A 21236-nucleotide genomic window follows, 5' to 3' on the forward strand; every position below is an offset into this window, starting at 1 on the left:
GTATTGGATCAGTTGGTTAGCTGAAATTCTGAAGTAAAAACACATCGAGAGAACAGCACAGTAGTCTGAAGTGTTCTATATGCTATGACCATTAGCATGTTTTACAAATGGTATGGGTTAAAGAGAGTGTTAAGACCAAAAATATATAACTCTCTTCAAAGTCTGACATGAGTAAAAGTAGATATTGTATATTATATTACCCTCATTTGATACCCAGTTAAGACCACTACATGGTTGGTATTAATCCAAGTTAGGAAAATTATCTCAACAAATTCCTTTGATCCAAAACTAAGAGAATATACATAACTAGAAAAAGAATTAGCTGATGTGTTTTGATTAATTAAAATAAGACCACACATAAAATGCATGTATATATCTATTAAAAACAAATTATTAAAATGTATGTATCTTTAAAACACTAATTAGTACTTTATCCAAGTTCTTTATATAATAGTTTTCACATACCTGTGCAACTGTTCATCTTTATAGTTCCTTAGATTTACATTTGGCCACTAGAAAAAAATAACATGTTACATGTATTTATCAACTCCTAAGCACATAACTGTAATAAATTATAATTAATAATAAAGACAATCAATACTTCACCATGAAGTTTCTTGTCATACCTTAAGAATGGTCCCTATAAGATTCCAATTCCATTCAAGATTCTCTTTATGTTGAAGGACTTGGCTATCTCTAAGGTTCATTAAAAGAGCTTCCTCTGTGTCCTAAAAATCACCACAAAGTAATAGGGATAATTAAGGCCAACTGTCCTCACAACAGAAAACTAAGTACAAATTTTAAAAATAAAAAGATTTTTTTTTTCATTGAAGAAGAGATCCTCAAAGTTTTTAATCTTAAAAAGTTATGAATATCCAGTTCTAAACTGTCTAGTCATTATAAAACTAGAAATCTGAAATCCATTTTTACAAATGAAATAGCAAAACTAAAACAAGTAAGTACAGGTATACTAAACTTCAGGGGTTAAGAATTAGCCAGTACCTTAAGAACAAATATATCTTTCTGAACTCGAAGATACTGATCCCGTTTCTGATGTGTTGCCATGGCTTTTTGAATTATGTGATCTAAATGAAGGCTGTAGGGCTTAGGTCCTCGTTTCTTCATTTCATGGAAGCGTTTTAAACAGTTCAGTGCTGCACTGGCTCGCCTAACAAGAAAAATCAATTAATGCTGCAGGAAGATAGGCATCTTTTTAAAGCAATCATTTTGATAACTTTATAGTTTGGATATCCACTTGAAAGTGATTTTAGGGTTACCTAAAAGCCTCACGAAGGCTTGCTCCCCAATGCACTACTAGTTGGAGGTGAGGCTTTTAAGAAATGACTGGATCACAAGAGCTCCAAACTGATCACTGAATTTATTCATTTGATGGACTAATACTTTGAATGAACTATTGAGAGGCCATGGAAACTACAGGCGGTGGAACCTATTTGGAGGAAATAGGTCACTGAGAGCATGTTCTGAAAGGGTATTTCCTGCGCATGGCTCCCAGAGTCTCTATCTGTGTTTCCTTTCTGCCAGGAGCTTAGTAGCTTTCCTCTGCCATGCCCTTCCATCATGATGTTCTGTCTCATCTCAGCCCAAAGCAATGGAGGCAGCAGACAATGGACAGAAACCTCTATTAACTGGGCGCACAAAATCCTCTTCAAGTTGTCTTTCTCAGGTATTTTTCACAAGAAACGGACTTATTAAAACTTGCATAATTCAGGGATAGGTTATTGGTAAAAGTGTGAAATACTAGGTCAAATTTGAAACACAAAAGATTGACTTATATAAAGAAACACTGATTACTTAGACTCAAACATGTACTTATTAATCTCTTCTTCTAAGGTGATAGGCCCCTCTTACATAATTGGTTTTAAGACTTCCTTTTGCAAAGTCAAAAATTTAGTTTTCTATATTTTCTTATAAAAGTTTTAAAACTTTGTTTTTTATGTATAAGTCCTTAATCCACTTGACAGTGATTTTTTTTGCTTATCAGGTGAGGATGCAATATAATTTCACTGTATTTAATATAATAAATGATCCAGTATCAAGTGAACAGTCTCTATTTTCTGTATTTATTTGTAATTATACATAGTATCTTTGTAACCATAATTTGATCTGTAGTATAGGTCTACCAAATTATAAGAAAGCACATTTTTCCATAATGAAACTACATTGTGTACAACCAGAGAAATGAAAAGTTGTGCTCCATTTATGTACAATGAATCAAAATGCATTCTGTTGTCGTGGATAACTAATTTGAACAACAACAACAAAAAGACAGCTATATTTTCAGATTGCTGCTATCTCTTACGAATGTAATCTTCAGTCCCTAAGGAGTTTTCTATTCTGATTGGTTATTTTACTTAATAATATGTTCCCCTGATAACATCTAAATTGGCACAGCATCTTCAGAAAAATATATAAATGCAAATGAGTTTTCTATATAAAGTCAAAACAACACCATGAAAGGTACCATTACTGACATTAGCCTAAAGTCAGAGCCGAGATCATCCTTAATGTTTACAATACAGTTTATAACATAACTTCAGTTTATTAAGTAATAGTATTTTCATTGACAAAATTAATAGTTTATTATTTATTTATAGAAAGGTCCATATGTGTACTTTTATATTAATACAGCTAAACTAATTAAACTTCTGAAGAATGTATTATAACTATTAATACAAATCTATAGTCTGACTAGCTAATGAACTACATTTCACTATTATCAAGAAAAAAATATCTACATTTAATAACAAAACACATAAAGACATACCTATTAGACATATCTTCACCAAAAATTTAAAGTAAAAATCCTATTAGCACTTCCCATTTAGATCCTGTACCTTTTATACTATTACTAGCACTAAAATTCCAATACAGCTGTAGTTATATCACCATTCTTTTGTTTATAAATTCTCTATTTGCAATATCTCTTTCTATATTAAGAGGTCAATTGACTGCTATGACTGTAATAGGGGATACTAAATTTCAACATTTTTAACCACACAAGTAAAAGAGTATACTGGTAGACTTTGTGATTTAAAAATTTGAAATAATTCATATACATTTTAAAAAGAGCTTAAATTGCTGCTTGAAACATAAAATAACTGAAAAAATTCTCAAATAACATCATGTGGTAATAAGTTCCATATCTAGAAATATAAGGGAAAAAAGGTGATTTTACTACACTATTAATACTTTGTATTTTAAAATACAAATTATTAAATATTTGAGAACTATTAATTTTACCCCATATTTATAAGGTTTCTCTAAAGAAATCCAAACATAACCTACCTATACCACATTTTTTTTTTTTTTTAACAAAAGAACAGAAGGTAACCTAAGTGAAGATTAAATACACCAAACATAAGCTTTGCAGGAGCTCTGATACTTACAGTCTCTTTTCCTTGGGGATATCAAAGGATGCAGCCATATTCATCAGAGTTGGCAAGCAGTGCAAATGATGGCTATGTGAATGAGGAAGAATTGTGTTTGCCTGAAATAAAACATGAGATTGTTGGAAAAAGAAATAGTTTACGTTATAAGTTACTTGCAGATACTATATTCAAAACCTTTGAAAACTATAAGGTTTTTAATTAAATTAACATAATTATTTTCGCAATACTTATCATTTTATCTTATCTACTTTTATTAACAATAAAATACAAAAAATATATAGAAAAATATTAATAAAACCACTGATTTTCATTGATTCTTTATTAAATTATGGTTTTTAAGTGTTAGTCAATTAAACTCCATTCTTAAGTGATCTGAAAGGACTATATATCAAAAAATTATAGAACTATACTTAATTTATGTTAAAAATAACATTAAAAATGCTACATGCAATATCAAAACTTATGAGTTGACTTCTTAAGTTTTAAATAACACTTCTCAGAATAGGTTTGTCTCAATCGTTAAATAAGAAACTTACTAACTTCTGCTTTCCAAACAAAATCTCACACCCAACCTGCTTTCTAGCAATGAGGATAGGTAAGTTAATTAAATATGGAAGAGAAAAGATGTAAGAATGATACAGAATGAACTAGTACTGCTATATTTAAAATTAGCCAGCTTTTATGTTTCAAGAGAATCCCAGAATTCTGGAATATGACCAAAAGGAAAGAGATAAAATTTATAAAAGCAAATAATTCTGGATATTGATTCCTTACAGGAAATGATTTCATAAGAAACAGTATTTAATTCTTTCATAGTTTGAAGGAGAAGAAAACAAGTAGCTAAATAATTCACTGATCAAAAAAGAAAAAAAAAAAGACAACATTAACCTCTGTTTAACTCTCTTTTGTTTTACTCACATACATAGGCTAGTTGCTATGGGGAAAAAATGTGGCAGCAGAGAGAAAACAAGGGAACACAAGCCAAAACAAAACAAATCTCTGCCAATAAAAGCAAGTCATAACAAAATTTTTAAAAGATTTGTCACTGGATCACTTTTGTGATGAATTTGAAGTGATTCTTTTTAATTACTATTTTACTAAGTGGTAGGTGACCTAGAAATACAAATTAATATTATATATAGCATGCAAATGAGCAGAGTTCCCTCCTTGCTTAATTTGTTGAAAGAATAATCACATTATTTTTCTAGCTTCTAATAATACATAGCAGTAGTAGTAGTAGTACTAGTGGTAGCTAGTATCAGAAAATCATAGTGCCTCCCAGCCCTAACTAAAAGGATTCTCTGAATCTCAGATTATAAATTTACCAGAAACACTGATGTTCAAACAAGGAAATTATAGAATATTTTTGCAAAAAGGATTCTAAAATTCAGGCATTGGCTATAATGTACTGATTACATTTCTACATGACTGAAATAATATTTATAGATTTTTAATTTCAATTTCTTGCTTTTTGGGTAGGAAATCTTTCTGAAAGCAACCTAGTTTTTTAAAGGACTAAAATATCCATATCAAAAATGAGTATAAAAATATTAACATTCAGTACTTGGTATTTTCTATATTTGTTCCATTTATAAAATCAGGTGATATACTTTATTTTTTGAGTTAATATAAAGCAAATGATTGATTTTATAAATTATAATATTAAAAGTATGAAACATCAAGCTAGGGTTGTGGCTCAGTGGTAGAGTGCTTGCCTAGCAAGTATGAGGCCCTGGGTTCGATTTTCAGAACCGCATATAAAAAAAGGCCCATTAACAACTAAAACAAAAGTATATTTAAAAAAAAAGAATGAACTATATAATCAGAAGTTGCTAAACTTACCATATGTAAAAGCTCTCCTAGAAGGATGGTAGCTCTAACTGAGATATGATCATCACTGTTTGTTATCACTTCGACCAAACCCTATGAAAATTAAAATACTTTTGTAAATTAATATACATGACCATATTCATGCATCAGATGTGCTTTTCACTCGGAAAGAATTCTGGTACAAAAAATAAAATAAACAAAATAGAATAAAATAAGTGTGTAAGTCTTACTTCTAAAAGTCCATTACGAATAAATGCAGAGAGTATCAACGCTAAATAATTATCCATGAGATCTGGCCTGGACAAAAAACAGCATAGAATTAATTTAAAGAATGTTTCATATACTACACAGTCTTATATAAAAAACAGTAGTAGTAATAAGTTTATATTTAAATTCTACCTGGATCTGGCACGATGAGGAAGAATGGTTTTTGCCTCAGCTGCTACAAAGCCATCTGAAAGCCTCCAACTGTCTTGGAATCTTCCTGGATCTAAAGTTTTCAAAATGATATAGTTAAAGAAGATTAGATAACACTGAAGCACTTCAGGTAACTGTAAGAATCATCAGTCAACCAGACTATATCAAGTATTTCAAGGAGTTCTCTGGTTAAGAAATAATACACTCAAAAAGATATACCAAAAAAAACTATTTATGTAAAGTGTGAACACCTAACTTCCTTTATTTTGGAACTTAGTTGTCATTTGGCTAAAATAATATAAAAATTAGATAATCTAAGAATTACATAGGTTTCTGTCTTTTTTAAAAAAATTTCTTGGCCTATCTTTCTATTAAGTTCATTGCTCACGTATAAGAGATAGGATGGTAAAGAAGAAATTAAAAATTTCGTGGTTTTAGGAATCTGAAGTTTCATTTTTATGTTATTTTCAAGCCACAATTATGCACTAACAAAAAAAAATGATGTTCAATATTAGTATTTCACCTTTTAGGTACTTTGTCTCCATTAGATAAGTCACTTTAAAGATTACAATAAATAGGTACAAATGCTCTTCAATACTTACCTACACTGAGAAGTGCTTCTATGAACTCCTCTGTTACAGCAGGTAGAGGAAGACGAAATATATCATAAAGCACTTCAAGTAGACCTCGCTATAAGAGCAAACAAATATGATTACTTATTTTTATGAAATAAATCTTTATTCAAAGACTTAAAAAAATCCTGTTCACAGAATTAAAAATAAATAAATAAAAACAGAACTATTGTTATTTTGGAAAATTAGTGTATCAAGCCTATATTAGAGACGTGATAACTACTAAATTCTTACTACATACATCATTTAAACTTTTCAAAAAACATCTTTCCCTATTGTACAATGAAAACAGATTCCATGTTCTTTCCCACCTATAAGGCAAGAAGTTAACTGATGGGCTTTTCTCTTCTAAATTCAATGTGCTTTTAGCTGTTTAATACAAATTCCCTACAAGTCAATAATTTACAGATATGTCAAATAAATCAATATATAAACAACTCAATTTCAATCAAAATCACCATCTTCAAAATAAAAACTCATAGTATAAATACCTAATATAAATTTCAAGGCAGATAAATATACATTTGCTTTTGGCTAAATGTATTTCTGTAGTGTTTGAACATTTTATAATAAGAATACCTTTTTATTTGCTTTCATTATTAATGAATGAAGCATAATTAAATATCAATTTTTAATGTAATCATCATTCCTAACAATAGTATTTTCAGTGATTGCTGTGGTACTTAGGGTTTAACTAAGTATTAAATACTCATGTATTTTTAAAATGCTCTATGATACAAATTAACAATGAGGAAAAAACATCACCTCAAATAAAAAAAAAATAATCAGGTCCAGGAATAAAACAATCACAATAACTTTTACCAACCCTTATTTCCATATTTGGTATGCAAAGTACTCCAATTAGAGACTGGATTCCAGAGTTTCCAGGTTTACATAAATTAATAATACCTAAGGATGATAAAAAGAAAAAAAATCAGACATAAATTTCAAAAATAATCCTATAGTAATGTGTCTTAACAAAATATGCAACATTTTTCCAAGCTAAATTATACTATTATAATTAAAATCATGTAAGTGAAATCCACTATAATCATTCTGTTATTTCCCTACTAATTAGAGACTACCAATAACTTTGTACACTTAAATTCCTTCTTCAATTTCTTTTTCATATCCAGAAATTGATAAAAGCCCTGTTGGCTGAGGACTCCTTCTTTGGGAGTAAGACCTTAGGAGAGAATAAGACAATATTGTCTGTCTCTATTTAATATGCCCCAATCTAAAGTCAAAAACTGTATGACATTTGTTAAAGTTTAATTCTAAAATCTACTGAATAAACAGAAGAGTATAAGCAACAGTTTAAATAATATGAATAAAAAGTTTTAAGTTACAGAACTAAAACAATTTTGAACAAATTAAAATTATTTATCACAAAAGATATGTAGGAGCCAGCATGCTGGCACAGGCCTGAAATCCCAGCAAATTGGGAGGCTGAGGCAGGAGGATTGCAAATTTGAGGCCAGCCTCAGCAACTCAGCAAGGTCCTAGGCAATTAAGGGTAATTCTATCGCAAAATAAAAAAATAAAAAGGGCTGGGTGTGGCTCAGGGTTTGAGCACCACTGTGTTCAATTCCTGGTACCACAAAAAAAAACTAAAAAGTGACCAGCCAACAAATGCCGATCATTAGTCATCAGAGAAATTCAAGTAAGATAGTACTTATTATGGTTTATATGTGAGGTGTCTCCTCAAAAGCTTACATTGAAGACAATGCAGGAAGGGTCACAGGAGAAGTAAATGGCTTGTAAATGTCTTGTCCCAATCAGTGAATTAATCCCCTCAGGGATTAACTGCGTGGTAATTGAAGTGGTAGGGTGTGGCTGGAGGAGGCTGGAATTGGGGCATGGCTTTGGGGTATATATTTTATCTGGCAAGTGGAGACCTCTCCCTCTCTGCTTTCTGATCATCATGTGAACTGCTTCCCTCTGCCACATTCTCCTGCCATGATGTTCTGCCTTACCTCAAGCCCCGAGGAATGGAACCTGCTGTCTGTGGATTGAGACCTCTGAAATCATGAGCCTCCAAATAAACTTTTCTTCCTCTATGATTGTTCTAGTCTGATCCTTTGGTCATACCAGTGAAAAAGCTGACTGAAACAGTACTATACACCTACTTACTAAACTTGCTAAAATTAAAGATAATACCAAATGATAATGAGGATGCCAAGCAACTGCAACTCATAAATATCACTAATGGGAATATAAAACAGTATTTTATACTGAAGAGCTAATAGTGTACATGCTGAAATATTTAGAAGTGAAAAGTATTTAAGATGGACTGATGAAGGCACAAAGGAATGAAAACAGACATGTAATAAAACAAATACATGGAATGCATACATGTGTGATCACTGTAAAATTTTAAAAAAAATTTTTTTCAATTTTTTTGTAATAAACTAAAACATGTTTTGGAAAAAGTCATATAGGATTGTAAAATTCCCTGTAACTTCTAGTTAAGCATATACACATTGAGTATCTTTTATCTGAAATGCTTAGAATCAGAAGGGTTTCAGATTTTAGAAATATTTGGACTTCTGAATATTTGCATATATTTAATGAAGTATCTTAGATATGAGACTCAAGTCTAATCATGAAATTCATTTGTTTTATTCACATAGCTTAAAGGTCATTTAATATGGTATTCTTAGTAAACTATTGTTTTGACTATGACTCATCACATGAGGACAGTTATGAAATGTTCCACTTGTGGTGTCATGTAGGTACTCAAAATCTTTGGATTGTGGGGCACTTCCGACTTTGTGTTAAGGATGTTCAATTTTCATGTACATGTTTATGAATAATCTATATGTTCTCTTTGGATTCAGAATCAAAATTCAAATCAAAACATAATATGTAAAATTATTTGTTTAAATCATCAACATGGTATTTCTCAAACTCTAAGAGATGATAAAGGATAATGATTTAACTACAAAAAAACAAAGTTATACTGAGTTTTGGAGTAAGACAAAGTTAAGCTTGGCAGGATGACTGAGTGGGTTTCTATGTTGAATGTGTCTGCCAAAGGTTCATGTGTCAGAAACCTAATCCCCAACTTTATATTGAGTATCTGGAGGCAGGGTCTTTGTGAAGTAATTAGGATTACTATGAGGTCACAATGGTGAAGTCCCACAATGACTTTATGAGAAGAGGAAGAGAGACCCATATTAGCACACTCACTGTCTCACAATGTGATGGCAATACCATGCTCTTGGACTTCTCAGTCTTCAGAACTGGTGAACTAAATAAACCTCAAATTTTTTACATATTACTCAGTCTCAGTATTTTGTTATAGCAACAGAAAACAGGTTAAAATAAATATAAAAATATATATAACTATTAGATCCTTATAAAATTCTTTATCTATAAATATAAAGGCAATGAAAATAGGCAGCTTTGAAAAATAGCAAGGCACAGCTTTTTACCAAGGTATTTAGAGGACAGAAGTCCCTGGAAATATACTGGTAAGGGGCTAAATCTATGGCTGGAATAAACATTTGGATGGAAAAAATATTTTTGTCAGGTACAGTTACTGAAGTACATAGAAATGTTTAGGTAAATTGTTTAATTACTTTCTAGGCTATTACATCAATTATTCTATGAAACCAAGAAGGAAGAGGTAATTGTTAATAGAAAATAATGCAATGGTGGTATTATTTCATGAAAAAACATTTGCCTTTTATTCCACAGAAATTGATAAAATTGGTAAAATGCCTATTCTCAAACTTCTTAAAGAACTTATTTGGATATTTATGACATGACATTATTATTTATTATTATTTTTAAATATATGGCAGCAGAATGCATTACAATTTTTCATGTCTCTGATTGTATACATAGTATATTCACACCAATTTGTGTCTTCATATCTGTACTTTGCATAATAATGATCATTACATTCCACCGTCATTAATTACCCCATGCTCCCTCTCTCCCCCTCCAATACCTCTGCCCTATCTAGAGTTCATCTTTTTCTCCCATGCTCCCTCTCCCTATCCCACTATGAATCAGCCTCCATATACCAAAGAAAACATTCGGCATTTGGTTTTTGGGATTGGCTAACTTCACTTGGCATTATATTCTCTAATTCCATCTGTTTACCTGCAAATGCCATGATTGTATTCTCTTTTATTGCTAAGTAATATTCCATTTTGTATATATGCCACATTTTTTTATCCATTCATCTATTGAAGGGCATCTAGGTTGGTTCCACAGTTTAGCTATTATAAATTGTCTCAGAAGATGATGTACAATCAATCAACAAATACATGAAAAAATGTTCATCATCACTACCAATTAGAGAAATGCAAATCAAAACCATTCTAAGATTTCATCTCACTCCAGTCAGAATGGCAGCTATTATGCATACAAATAACAATAAGTTTTGGGGAGGATGCGTGGGGGGGGGATGGTACTCATACACTGCTGGTGGGACTGCAAATTGGTGCAGCCAATATGGAAAGCAGTATTGAGATTTCTTGGAAAATTGGGAATGGGACCACCATTTGACCCAGCTGTCCCTCTCCTGGGTCTATACCCAAATGACTACATTATTTTTAAGTAACAAATTTTAGTTACATATCTAGCTAACAAGAAAGTTTTGCTTTTTTTAGGGGTGTGTGTTTTGATGAGTGGGTAATACACCATGCTTAATTTTTCTTGAATTGCCTCTTAATTTTTCTTGAACTAGCACAGTGACTTATTTTCCCCACTATATTTTAATTATTTTATATGAATTCTTTGGTTCTAATAACAATGTGTAAAGTAAGACAACATTAAAATTTAAATCAGATGCAGCAATAATAACTTAACTTTTGAAAAACCAGTCAAGTTTCTCTTCTTGGATGTTACGGACTAGTAATGTGGAGTAACATACCTGCCCATGACCGGAATGTTGCAATGATTCCCATTTTACTGGCTAGAAACCGTGCTTCTCTGTCTTCTCTGTTTAAAAGTGGGGAAGAGTATCAAAGGCATACAATGTTAAGATAAAATGAGTTTTTGATGCTTCTTTATCAGAATAAGAGCTATCACTGATGTTTAGATATTTACATATGAAATTTAAAAAGATGTTAAGAGAAAAGTTATCTACCCCAAAGCCAATTACCCAACTATAAACTGTACTTGTATTTAAAATTCAGTACATAGTTTAAAATAAACTAAAAATTTTGCTGTTCCTATTCAGTTCTACATTCCCTGCCTTTCTGAAAATTATTTTTAGATGAGCTTTATTTTAGTGTTAGAAAAGAAATCTACTTAATAAGCATCTGTCTTGCAAGGCTGCCCCTTAACAAAGAAAACTACCTAGGAAATCTCTTTTATTGCATTCTCTTATTCAAAATTCAAAGTTCTTGCCCCAAACTTATTTGAGTATTTCCAATGAGCAAGATGAATAATCTATATAGTCATTAAAATGTTATTAAATAACTAGATGATATTATTACCAACCACTTCCTACAATTATGTAACCAACTGTCTAACAATAGTTAAGACAATTAAGCAACAGATCTATTTATATTTGTTAAACATTTTTCATGGTAGACTTATGGTCGGTTTCAATGATTTACAACAATCTGATAACTCTTAATTTATGCTCCTCCAAATATCCAGATAGACATTGGCCTACTATTATTTCATTCTCTAAGGGATGATAAAGTAATTATGCTAAAAATACATACAATACAAAAACAAAGATCTAGGTTTTACATTGAATTATATCTTATTTTTTAAATAAGAAATTAATCTTTAAATTTCCAAAGATTTCTTTTACTTTTTATAGTAATCATGAGAAAAAAGCTGTATAATTCAATGAAATAGGAAATTCATTTAAATTCACACTTCTCTAGTTCTATATGAAATCAGGCAAATATAGAAGCTTTAATTTTAACACATAACATTTCATAAATTATTAGGAACCAGTGGTACTTACTTGAGCTGTCCTTCAGCAGTATCTGGACTATGTCTGTAGTGAAAATCAGTATAGGGTGCTAAAATTCGCTAATTAAAAAAAAAAAGAAAGAGAAAAAGGTAACAAAAGAGCATGAAGTCTTTTATTATAAACAGCATTCAACCTATAAAAAGCCTAAATTAATTTTTCTATCTCTTTAATTGGGTTTATCATTTAAACTTCCTTCTTAAAATTCATCAAGATATGATAGGTGACTTTTCTAAGTAAAAACTGAATTTCTGAACATTTAAATTGAGGTATAACATAGTTCAAAAACAGTACACAAAAAGTTGAATAAAAACAGTATTTTCTCTAGGATGACTTGGTAATTACTTTGTTTCAGCACTGTAAAGATGCCACTCAACCACAGCTAGTTGACTTTCTCCTTTGAAGGAAATTACTTTTTTTTCCCCTCCAGTGATTTTTCACTGTCTTGAGTTTCAACAGTCTTACATGATGTACCTACATCTTTTTCCATTTTGTATCTCTCTTTTTTTTTTTTGAGCTTTATAATCATGAAGCAATGCTAGTTTTACAAATTGGGTCTAGGCCATTGTTGCTTTGGTTATTTGCTTCTATCAATTTACTCTCTTTTCCAAAGATTATTATTATTATTTTTTTATATACAGCAATAATAATGTCTATTTTATTCTGTTGTCCTTCCTTTCCCCCCATCCCCTCCCCTCCCCTCCCATCACTTCTCTCTACCCAATCTAATGAGACACACTTTTATTTTTTTCCCTCACATCGTCATACATGTATTCTATATAACGATGAGGGTCTCGTCTCCTTCCATCTTCCATGCAATTCCCCTTCTCCCTTCTTTTCCCTCCCACCTCTCTTCCCTATTTAGTGGTAATCTTCTTCTCATGCTTTTCCTCCCTACCCCATTTTGAGTCACCCCGCTTATATCAGAGAAGACATTTGGCATTTGTTTTTTAGGGATTGGCTAATTTCATTTAGCATAATCTGCTCTAATGCCATCCATTTCCCCGAAAATGCCATGATCTTGTTATTTTTTAGTGCTGAGTAATATTTCATTGTGTATAAATGCCACGGTTTTTTATCCATTCATCTATTGAAGAGCATCTAGGTTGGTTCCACAGTCTAGCTATTGTGAATTGTGCTGCTATAAACATTGATGTGGCTGTGTCCCTGTAGTATGCTGTTTTTAGGTCTTTTAGGTATAGTCCGAGAAGAGGAATAGCTGGGTCAAATGGTGGTTCTATTCCCAGCTTTCCAAGAAACCTCCATATTGCTTTCCAAATTGGCTGCACCAATTTGCAGTCCTACCAACAATGTGTGAGTGTTCCTTTTTCCCTGCATCCTCACCAAAGACTATTTTTATTCCTTTCACTATGTTTATTTACTTTCCTTTTTTCTGTTTTACTCTAGATATTTACTCATCTTTCTTTCAGTTTACTATCCAAATATCCTTGTTCAAAATGAGTGTTCAATTTCACTGAATTTTGAATTCTAGGTATTATAATTTTCATGACTAGAATTTCATTTGATTATTTTTATAGATACAATTATATCATGAAGTTCTTCATTATTTCACCTTTTTCTTCTTCCTGAACAAATTGCCATAGTTGTCTTAAAGTCTTTCTTCTAACCTGAATTACGTTTTTCTTCTAACTTGAATTATGTATTGTCTATGGAATGTTTTCTCTTTGGGGTTTTCAATCTCTATGGTCCTGTCTTTTCGTAGTACTACACATTTTTGACTATCTGACACTGTGCATTTTATAGTAGAATTCTCCACCAAAAAGGATTTATCCTTTCCTGCCAGATAGTAGATTAAAACAGCTGATCACTTTATACTAATGACCAACTGAGTTAAAATTAAGCTATGCTCTCTATGGCAATTTTGTTAAGATTAAGTATTAACTTTGGCCTTCCTGTATTTCTAATTATGTCCCTTCAGTGCTTTCAATAGAGCTTATTGAGTACTTTTCTCCTCAGAAGTAAGAGATTGGTATTTTTTAAAACGTATTTCAAAAATTATAAACTGAGATCTTCATCTAATCATTCAGACGGCATCAAGAATCTGGTAAATACCAAGAACAGAAAATTAGCCATGAAATATCCAGTTTTGTCATTTTAGCACCATACTTTGCTTTCTCTGATTCCACCAAGAGCCTACCTGGATTTTCAGTGTCCAACTACACCCTAAACAACAAGTAACTCTAGGGAAAAAAAAGCTTTTGTATATTAGTGTAAATTCACTAGAAACAGAATAAACTTAAAAAGGGATATTAAAAAATATTTAAGTTAATTAACATCTATTTTTAACAGGAAGACCATCAGGGTCTACCAAGAGAGGCAACAGTACTGCAAAATGGTTATTCTGCCGTTAGTAAAATTTTATTAATTTAGAATGAAAATAAAACGGATAAAATTCAAATGATATTAAAAATAGGATCATATTATCTCAATAGCAAATGCAATGACAAAGATAACAAAAGTGGAAGATGATGATAATATCCAAAGTAACCACCCTTTACTGAATATTTATGATGCTCCAGTACTATGTAAGGCATTTTAGACAAATTAGAATTAATATAGGTAAAGTACCTGGATTACACTCTTACTAATTATAAACTTTACATGAGTTCTACCTGCTGTTACTATTATTATTATTATTTATAGCATTTAATTATTATTACTTATAGTATTTAATCATCACAACAATTTTTTAAGGTTGAAAACCTTAACTTTCATTTTACCTATGAAGAAAGCAGGTCCAAGACAAGCTAAGTAATTTGCCTAAGGTCATAAAGCTAGTAGGGCACAGAGCAAAAAAATAAAACCTGATATGTATATCCTAAAATCTGTCCTCTTGGTTTTAGTTGGGGCATGTTAAGGAGAAAAAAATGATATTTGTGGTTTTACACAAGAAGATATAAGCAAAGACAGTAATGTATTTAAAAATCAACAAAATATTTAAAGTTTATTTCATTTATATAAGGGCTTTGATAATTTGTTTTATGTAATACATAAGACTAAAAACAGCCTATACATATTATCATCTTTTATTATAGTCATCTTCAATTTTAATAATACAGCTTTTCTACAGGAAAAAGAGAAAAGATTAAACACACTACAAAATATCAACAATACCAGTGTATTCTTATGGAACTATAAATAATGTGTTTGAAATCACTTATTGAGGAGACTGTTTTGCTTACATGTTAGTTAATGACATGGGCTAATATCAATTTTATACTATGAAGTGTTTCTAAAAATAGTTTTTAAAGCTGGGCACAGCAAATGCTTGTATTCCCAGCTACTTGAGAAGCAGAGGCAGGAAGATTACTTGAGCCAGGCTGGGTAACATAGTAAGACCCCCATCTCAAAAAAAAAAAAAAAAAAAAAAAAAAAAGACATACAAAAAAAGGAAGAAAGCAAGGAAGGAAAGCAGGTCCTAATAAGACCATAACATTTAAGATAAGTTTCCTAAAATGATTTATAAACACTAGGTAGGGTATAACAAATCTTTTATACCTTACATACTTTCATACCCAAATACAAATAAATCATGATTTAAATTTACTGTGAACACTACCTATAATGGGCAATGTAGTACATTCAGATGAATAAACTAAAAATATAGTGATAATTCTTATTCCAATCTCCACTATATATTTTTAAGAGTACACAGTAGTCTTATTAGACTAATTGTAAAAAATACTATGTGAATTAGTAAAAACTTAAAAATAGAGTATTATGAAAAAAAATATGAACATACTTTCTTTCAAGTTGTATGAAAGTTGCCAAAAACATGCTTCCAAATTCTGAGAATTTTAGTATGGTTTAATAAATAAATAGTATATACTCAAACACTGTCAACATACTAAAATTCTTAAAAACAAATGGTACTCCTGAATAGCTAAATGTCTTAATGTAACCTTATTTATTATTTTTTAAATTAACTTTTTAAATTTATATATAACAGTGGAATGCATTACAATTCTTATTACACACATAGAGCACTATTTTTCATATCTCTGGTTGTATACAAAGTACATTCACACCAATTCGTATCTTCATACATGTAGTTTGGATAATAATGTCCTTACTTATTCTTAATTTGCTCAGCAAACTTTTCATGGATAAAACAAAAATAAAATTTGTTTTGCATGTCAATGAAATATTCCCTAGAATAATATATTCAATTCATTCCAAATAAAGAAGTTATAAAATAAGGGCGGGAATCAACCAGTTTTGGTTAACACTAGTTGGAAGAGTAATGTTGTTCTTACTATTAACTTCAGATTTTCAAAGTAGAAGTACGCATTTAAAATCATTTTTTAAAACTAGAAAGGAATATTGAAGTTCCTACCTCTAATTCTACATCAGCTCGCACATATTGTCGGGTCTTTGGATGATTAAGGAGGTGCAGAATTGTAGTAATGAGTGCCTCATTAATTCGACTTAATTGACAATCAATCACATTTTTTAAGATGGTATTTAATCCACCTCGAAGGGCCACCACCTCTGGATTCTGAAGTGCTAAAATAAAAGAGAAAAACTTACCAAATTATATTGAGGGTAATAATAAAAAGTTACTTTCAAATCTAGGCTTTTACTTTAAAATTTAATTTTGAATCTGAAAAATTTTCTGATTCACCATATTTAACAAAATACACACACACACACACACACACACACACACACATACACGTGAATTCAAGCATTCAATACAGTTTAATACACACACTCTTTAATAACTAGGGATGCCCAGAATTCTTATTCAAAAGACTAGGGACGGGGATGGGGATGTGGCTCAAGCGGTAGCGCGCTCGCCCAGCACCACATACAAACAAAGATGTTGTGTCCGCTGAAAACTAAAAAATAAATATTAAAATTCTCTCTCTCTCTCTCTTTAAAAAAAAAAGAATAGGGACTTTGTTTTCATGTGCATACACAAATGTGTGTTTTAAATACATTCAGGACTTACATTTTCATTTCAATCTGTCGAAAGTTGAGTTTCATTAAGAGGATAAACTCAATTTTTCTCCACAAGTTTAATCAATTATCCTAATATGTTTCTCAAACTCTTTTTTATACTTAACTATATATTAAGGGTTTTTTCCCCCACTATATCAGGGTCTGTAACTCTTACTCTTTTTCAGTTTTTCTCTCTTAAAAACTTAGGTTAATGATTTTTTAAAGACATGGAATAACTTTCCCTTCTTCTTTAAAAACGTTTTTCATGGTTTGTGGTGAATTTTAGAAATATATTTTCTCCTATATTTTCCAAAAGGAGGTATAATTGCATACAATTAAAATATACAAATATTAATAATACAGTTCAATACACAATGTCTATACCTTTGAAACCAATACCCCACTCTAGGATCAGAATTTTCTTTATATATATATATATTTTTTTAGTTGTTGATAGACCTTTATTTTATTAATTTATATGCAGTGCTGAGAATCAAACCCAGTGCTCCACACATGTCAGGCAAGTATGCTACCACTGAGCCCCAGCTCTAGGATCAGAATTTTCATCATCCTATAAAAGTTTCTTTGCACCCTTTCTCCCTCTACTGCAGACAACCATTGCTCTCATTCCTAGACTTAGATTAGCTGTAACTTCGTGAGAATCAATTTGACAAACTAAAAAGAACCACCTAAACACACACAAAAATCATATAAATTTGATATTTCGTAATTTCTTTGTTTTCTACTTTGAAAATAGTACCATTTTCCTATCCCATTTACTTCCAAAATAAATCTATCAAATCTATATTTTTCATGATTCCATTGTATTAAAATTACTTTAAAAAGTTCTGTTTTTCACTGGATTCAGTGTTTTCTAGGTATATATACAGTAACACTATCTTCTTTCTAACATACTTTTAATTTATTATTTTGCCTTGCAAATAACTAAAACTTTTTAAACAATGCTAATTAAGAGTAATAAGGATGTAGTATCTGAAGAGATCTACTACTGAGAATAGCATCAAGTGTTGGTTAGGAATAAATATTCTAGAATGTTCACAACGTAGGCATCTAATTATTTTACTTAAATATATGTATGGATATATGTATATCTGTGTGTATATAAGAATTACTTCTTGTTTTTTTAAAAACAAAGCTATACTGATAAATCTCTTTGGAGGCAATCATTTTATCAGTTTCCAACTACTTCTGTAATTTTTGAGGTAGCCTTTTTTTCTACTTTTGAATAACTGGAAATCAATATTTATCCTGAAAACTCATTTATCTCAATAAGTTTTCAAATACACATATATTTAAAAGTATTTTGTAATTAAAAAAACTCATAAATACCATCTTTCTCGTTTCTTTTTAATCTTGTTTTTCTGATCTTTGAGTTTTTCAAACAAAATATAAATGTGTATTTCACTATTTTCTTCTTTCAACTATTATAGGTTAGGTTGAATAATCTATTATTACCTAATCAGAGTTATTTATTTTTTGATGCTTTCCTTCTGTTTTCTAAGGAAGTATTTTTCTTCTTCTTTTTCCTGTTCCTTGGCTTTTAGTGATTTACTATTTACTTAATTATAAAAAAAGCATTTTATATGATGACACATTAATCCTGAGTATAGCTTTCCAGGGATCCCATATAGTCAGATTTTTATTATGTTGTAAACTTTCTTAATCAAATTTCTAAATTTGTTGCTAAACCAAAAGATACTGTAGAAAGTACTTTAAAATATAGAATGGTAGGATTTGGCTCTTTCTTTAGCTTAAACTTTTTTTAAAATTAATTTATTTATTGTCCCAAGAGGAATGTGACCTACATACACCATTCCTATTTTAAGTAGCAGAAAACATGTCATCTCTTATTGCCATTAAAAATTACACTTATTTTGGCTGGGATTGTAGCTCAGTGGTTGAGTGCTTGCCTAACACTTGTGAGATGCTGGTTCAATCCTCAGCATCATATAAAAATAAATAAATAAATAAAGGTGTTGTGTCCATCTATAATTTTTAAAAAATTAAAAATTATTTTAAATTACATTTATTTGCAATAAGTAAGACCGAACTTATATGCTAATTAGCCAGATATTTCTCTAAGGATTATTTGGCTTTCCTATTGATTTGTATTTAATGTTAATTTGTTACATTTACTGTTTGTTTTACTTGCTTATTCTGGCACCACTTGTTTTCTTGACTCCTTAGACTAAAAATTTATAGATACTAAAATCCCTGGGGTTTTTAAAAATATTTATATTAGTTATTGATGGACATTCGCTCATTCGTTCGTTCATTCATTCATTCACTCGTTCGTTCATTCATTCATTCGTATGTGGTGCTGAGAATTGAACCAAGGGCCTCACACATGCTAGGCAAGCGCTCTACCACTGAGCCACAGCCACAGCCCCTCCCTGCGATTTCTTTTGATTCAAAATTTATCTGCAAAATTCATTTTCTTCACAATGATAAGATAAATATTTACATATGTCTTACCCTCAGGTTCCCTTTGCATTTAGAATTCATTTCTGGTACTTGGTGGATTATTTATTATTTTAATCCACATCAGCAAATAGTGTAATTTATGTCAGAATTTCAGACTTTAAGGAATTTTATTATAATTACTAGATTTTAGACAACTCCTATACTAAACTTCATAATGAGTAAAACTTTTAAGATTCATACAATTTCAATGTCATTTAGAAATTGCCTGTTAAATAACAACTCTACTTTCTGACCAGAAATGCACTTTTTCATATTTTGTGCCAATAAGTAAAGGACTTATATATTAAAGGCATTAGGAAATGTTACATATTCCTTATAAAAAACTGTATTTTTATTACTTGAAGAAAATTCTGACCTAGTTCACAGATAATGGCAATGCATGCTCGGACCATTCTGTCTCTTTCCTGAAGTCCATCATTTCCAACTGCAATTAATGAGTTGGCCACAGAACTAGGAAACAAGGAAGCATTCACAGTAATCATCTGTAACAGAGAGGAATTGGAAAAAGAAATTACTTCTGCATAATACATACTTTAAACTTATTTTGTTAAAACTCAGGTAAAGACCATAGAATCTTTATAAATCCAGCTAGTGATTTCACCCTTCTGTTGCAAACGAATATTTCAAAGGATTCCTATAACTAATAATTGATGTAACAAATGTTAGTCATCCTTTCTATGAAAAACGTTTTTTATTTTTTTTAACGGTCCAGACTATAAATTAGCTTCCGAACAAAAATTTAATGTTTCCGAGTGTCCAGGTTACTCTAGAATAGAAACTATATCTTATATAGCTTTTCAGTTCCCAAAGTAAATCAGTGGTGACAACAGTAGTTAACACATTACATCCCTGATTTCTTTCTTTATATATGATTATCACCAAGTCCTGCCAATTTACCTCATGAACATCTTTAACCCTAACTCTCCTTTTCCATCAAATTAATTCTGGGGAGCCCTCAATCCTCCTCATTTTGCTGCAAGAAATATCTCTATTCTCCCTAATCTCTAGGCACATTGTTATATCACAAATATATTGTTACTATGCCAGAAGGAAGAATTAATAATAAAAAATGTTTTAACATTTCAAAAATTCTGATGGAAATAGTACATATTTGGTGATAAAACTCTAGATGAATCTCATTAAATGAAGAATATAATTGGCAATAACACGTGGGATACAGAAAACAGGTAACATTTTGATTTGGAAAAGAGAAACAAATGGTTAATTATTATTTAGTAAAGACTATTTGGTAGACAGAGTATTTCAAAATAACAGGTCCCTAAACTGAGAATAGAGGAGAATGCTTTCTTTGCCTGGTAAGAAAATTTACCTATCCCGCAGATTAGTGGACTCAGAAGCCTGCTGGAAAAATAAAAATGTGCTTTGAAACAATTAGAGAATATAACTAAATGAACATCATACAATTAAAGACTACAGAGGATCAAAGGAAAGATGTATATGAATAGAGTTGCTGTAGACAGTTATCTTCCTTAAGCAGTATTCAGTTCAATTGGAATTATAGACAACATA

General features: G+C 30.7%; 1 protein-coding gene across 2 annotated transcripts in view; it reads right to left on the reverse strand.

Annotated features, from left to right (window-relative positions):
* Positions 1-21236, reverse strand: part of RICTOR (RPTOR independent companion of MTOR complex 2) — a 118063-nt gene that overhangs the window by 28350 nt on the left and 68477 nt on the right. For both annotated transcript variants that reach the window (XM_081310525.1, XM_081310526.1), the window contains exons 7-19: positions 20062-20188; positions 16594-16763; positions 12231-12298; positions 11178-11245; positions 7116-7198; positions 6260-6347; positions 5640-5730; positions 5471-5537; positions 5253-5333; positions 3408-3508; positions 1003-1168; positions 627-728; positions 466-512 (exon numbers count right to left, since the gene is read on the reverse strand). In XM_081310525.1, the coding sequence (XP_081166651.1) occupies positions 466-512; positions 627-728; positions 1003-1168; positions 3408-3508; positions 5253-5333; positions 5471-5537; positions 5640-5730; positions 6260-6347; positions 7116-7198; positions 11178-11245; positions 12231-12298; positions 16594-16763; positions 20062-20188 (1259 nt within the window). The remainder of the gene's footprint in view (positions 1-465; positions 513-626; positions 729-1002; positions 1169-3407; positions 3509-5252; positions 5334-5470; positions 5538-5639; positions 5731-6259; positions 6348-7115; positions 7199-11177; positions 11246-12230; positions 12299-16593; positions 16764-20061; positions 20189-21236) is intronic.

Source organism: Spermophilus citellus (assembly GCF_964194105.1).
Source record: "Spermophilus citellus genome assembly, chromosome: 1".
In the NCBI taxonomy this organism is placed as follows: Eukaryota; Metazoa; Chordata; class Mammalia; order Rodentia; family Sciuridae; genus Spermophilus; species Spermophilus citellus.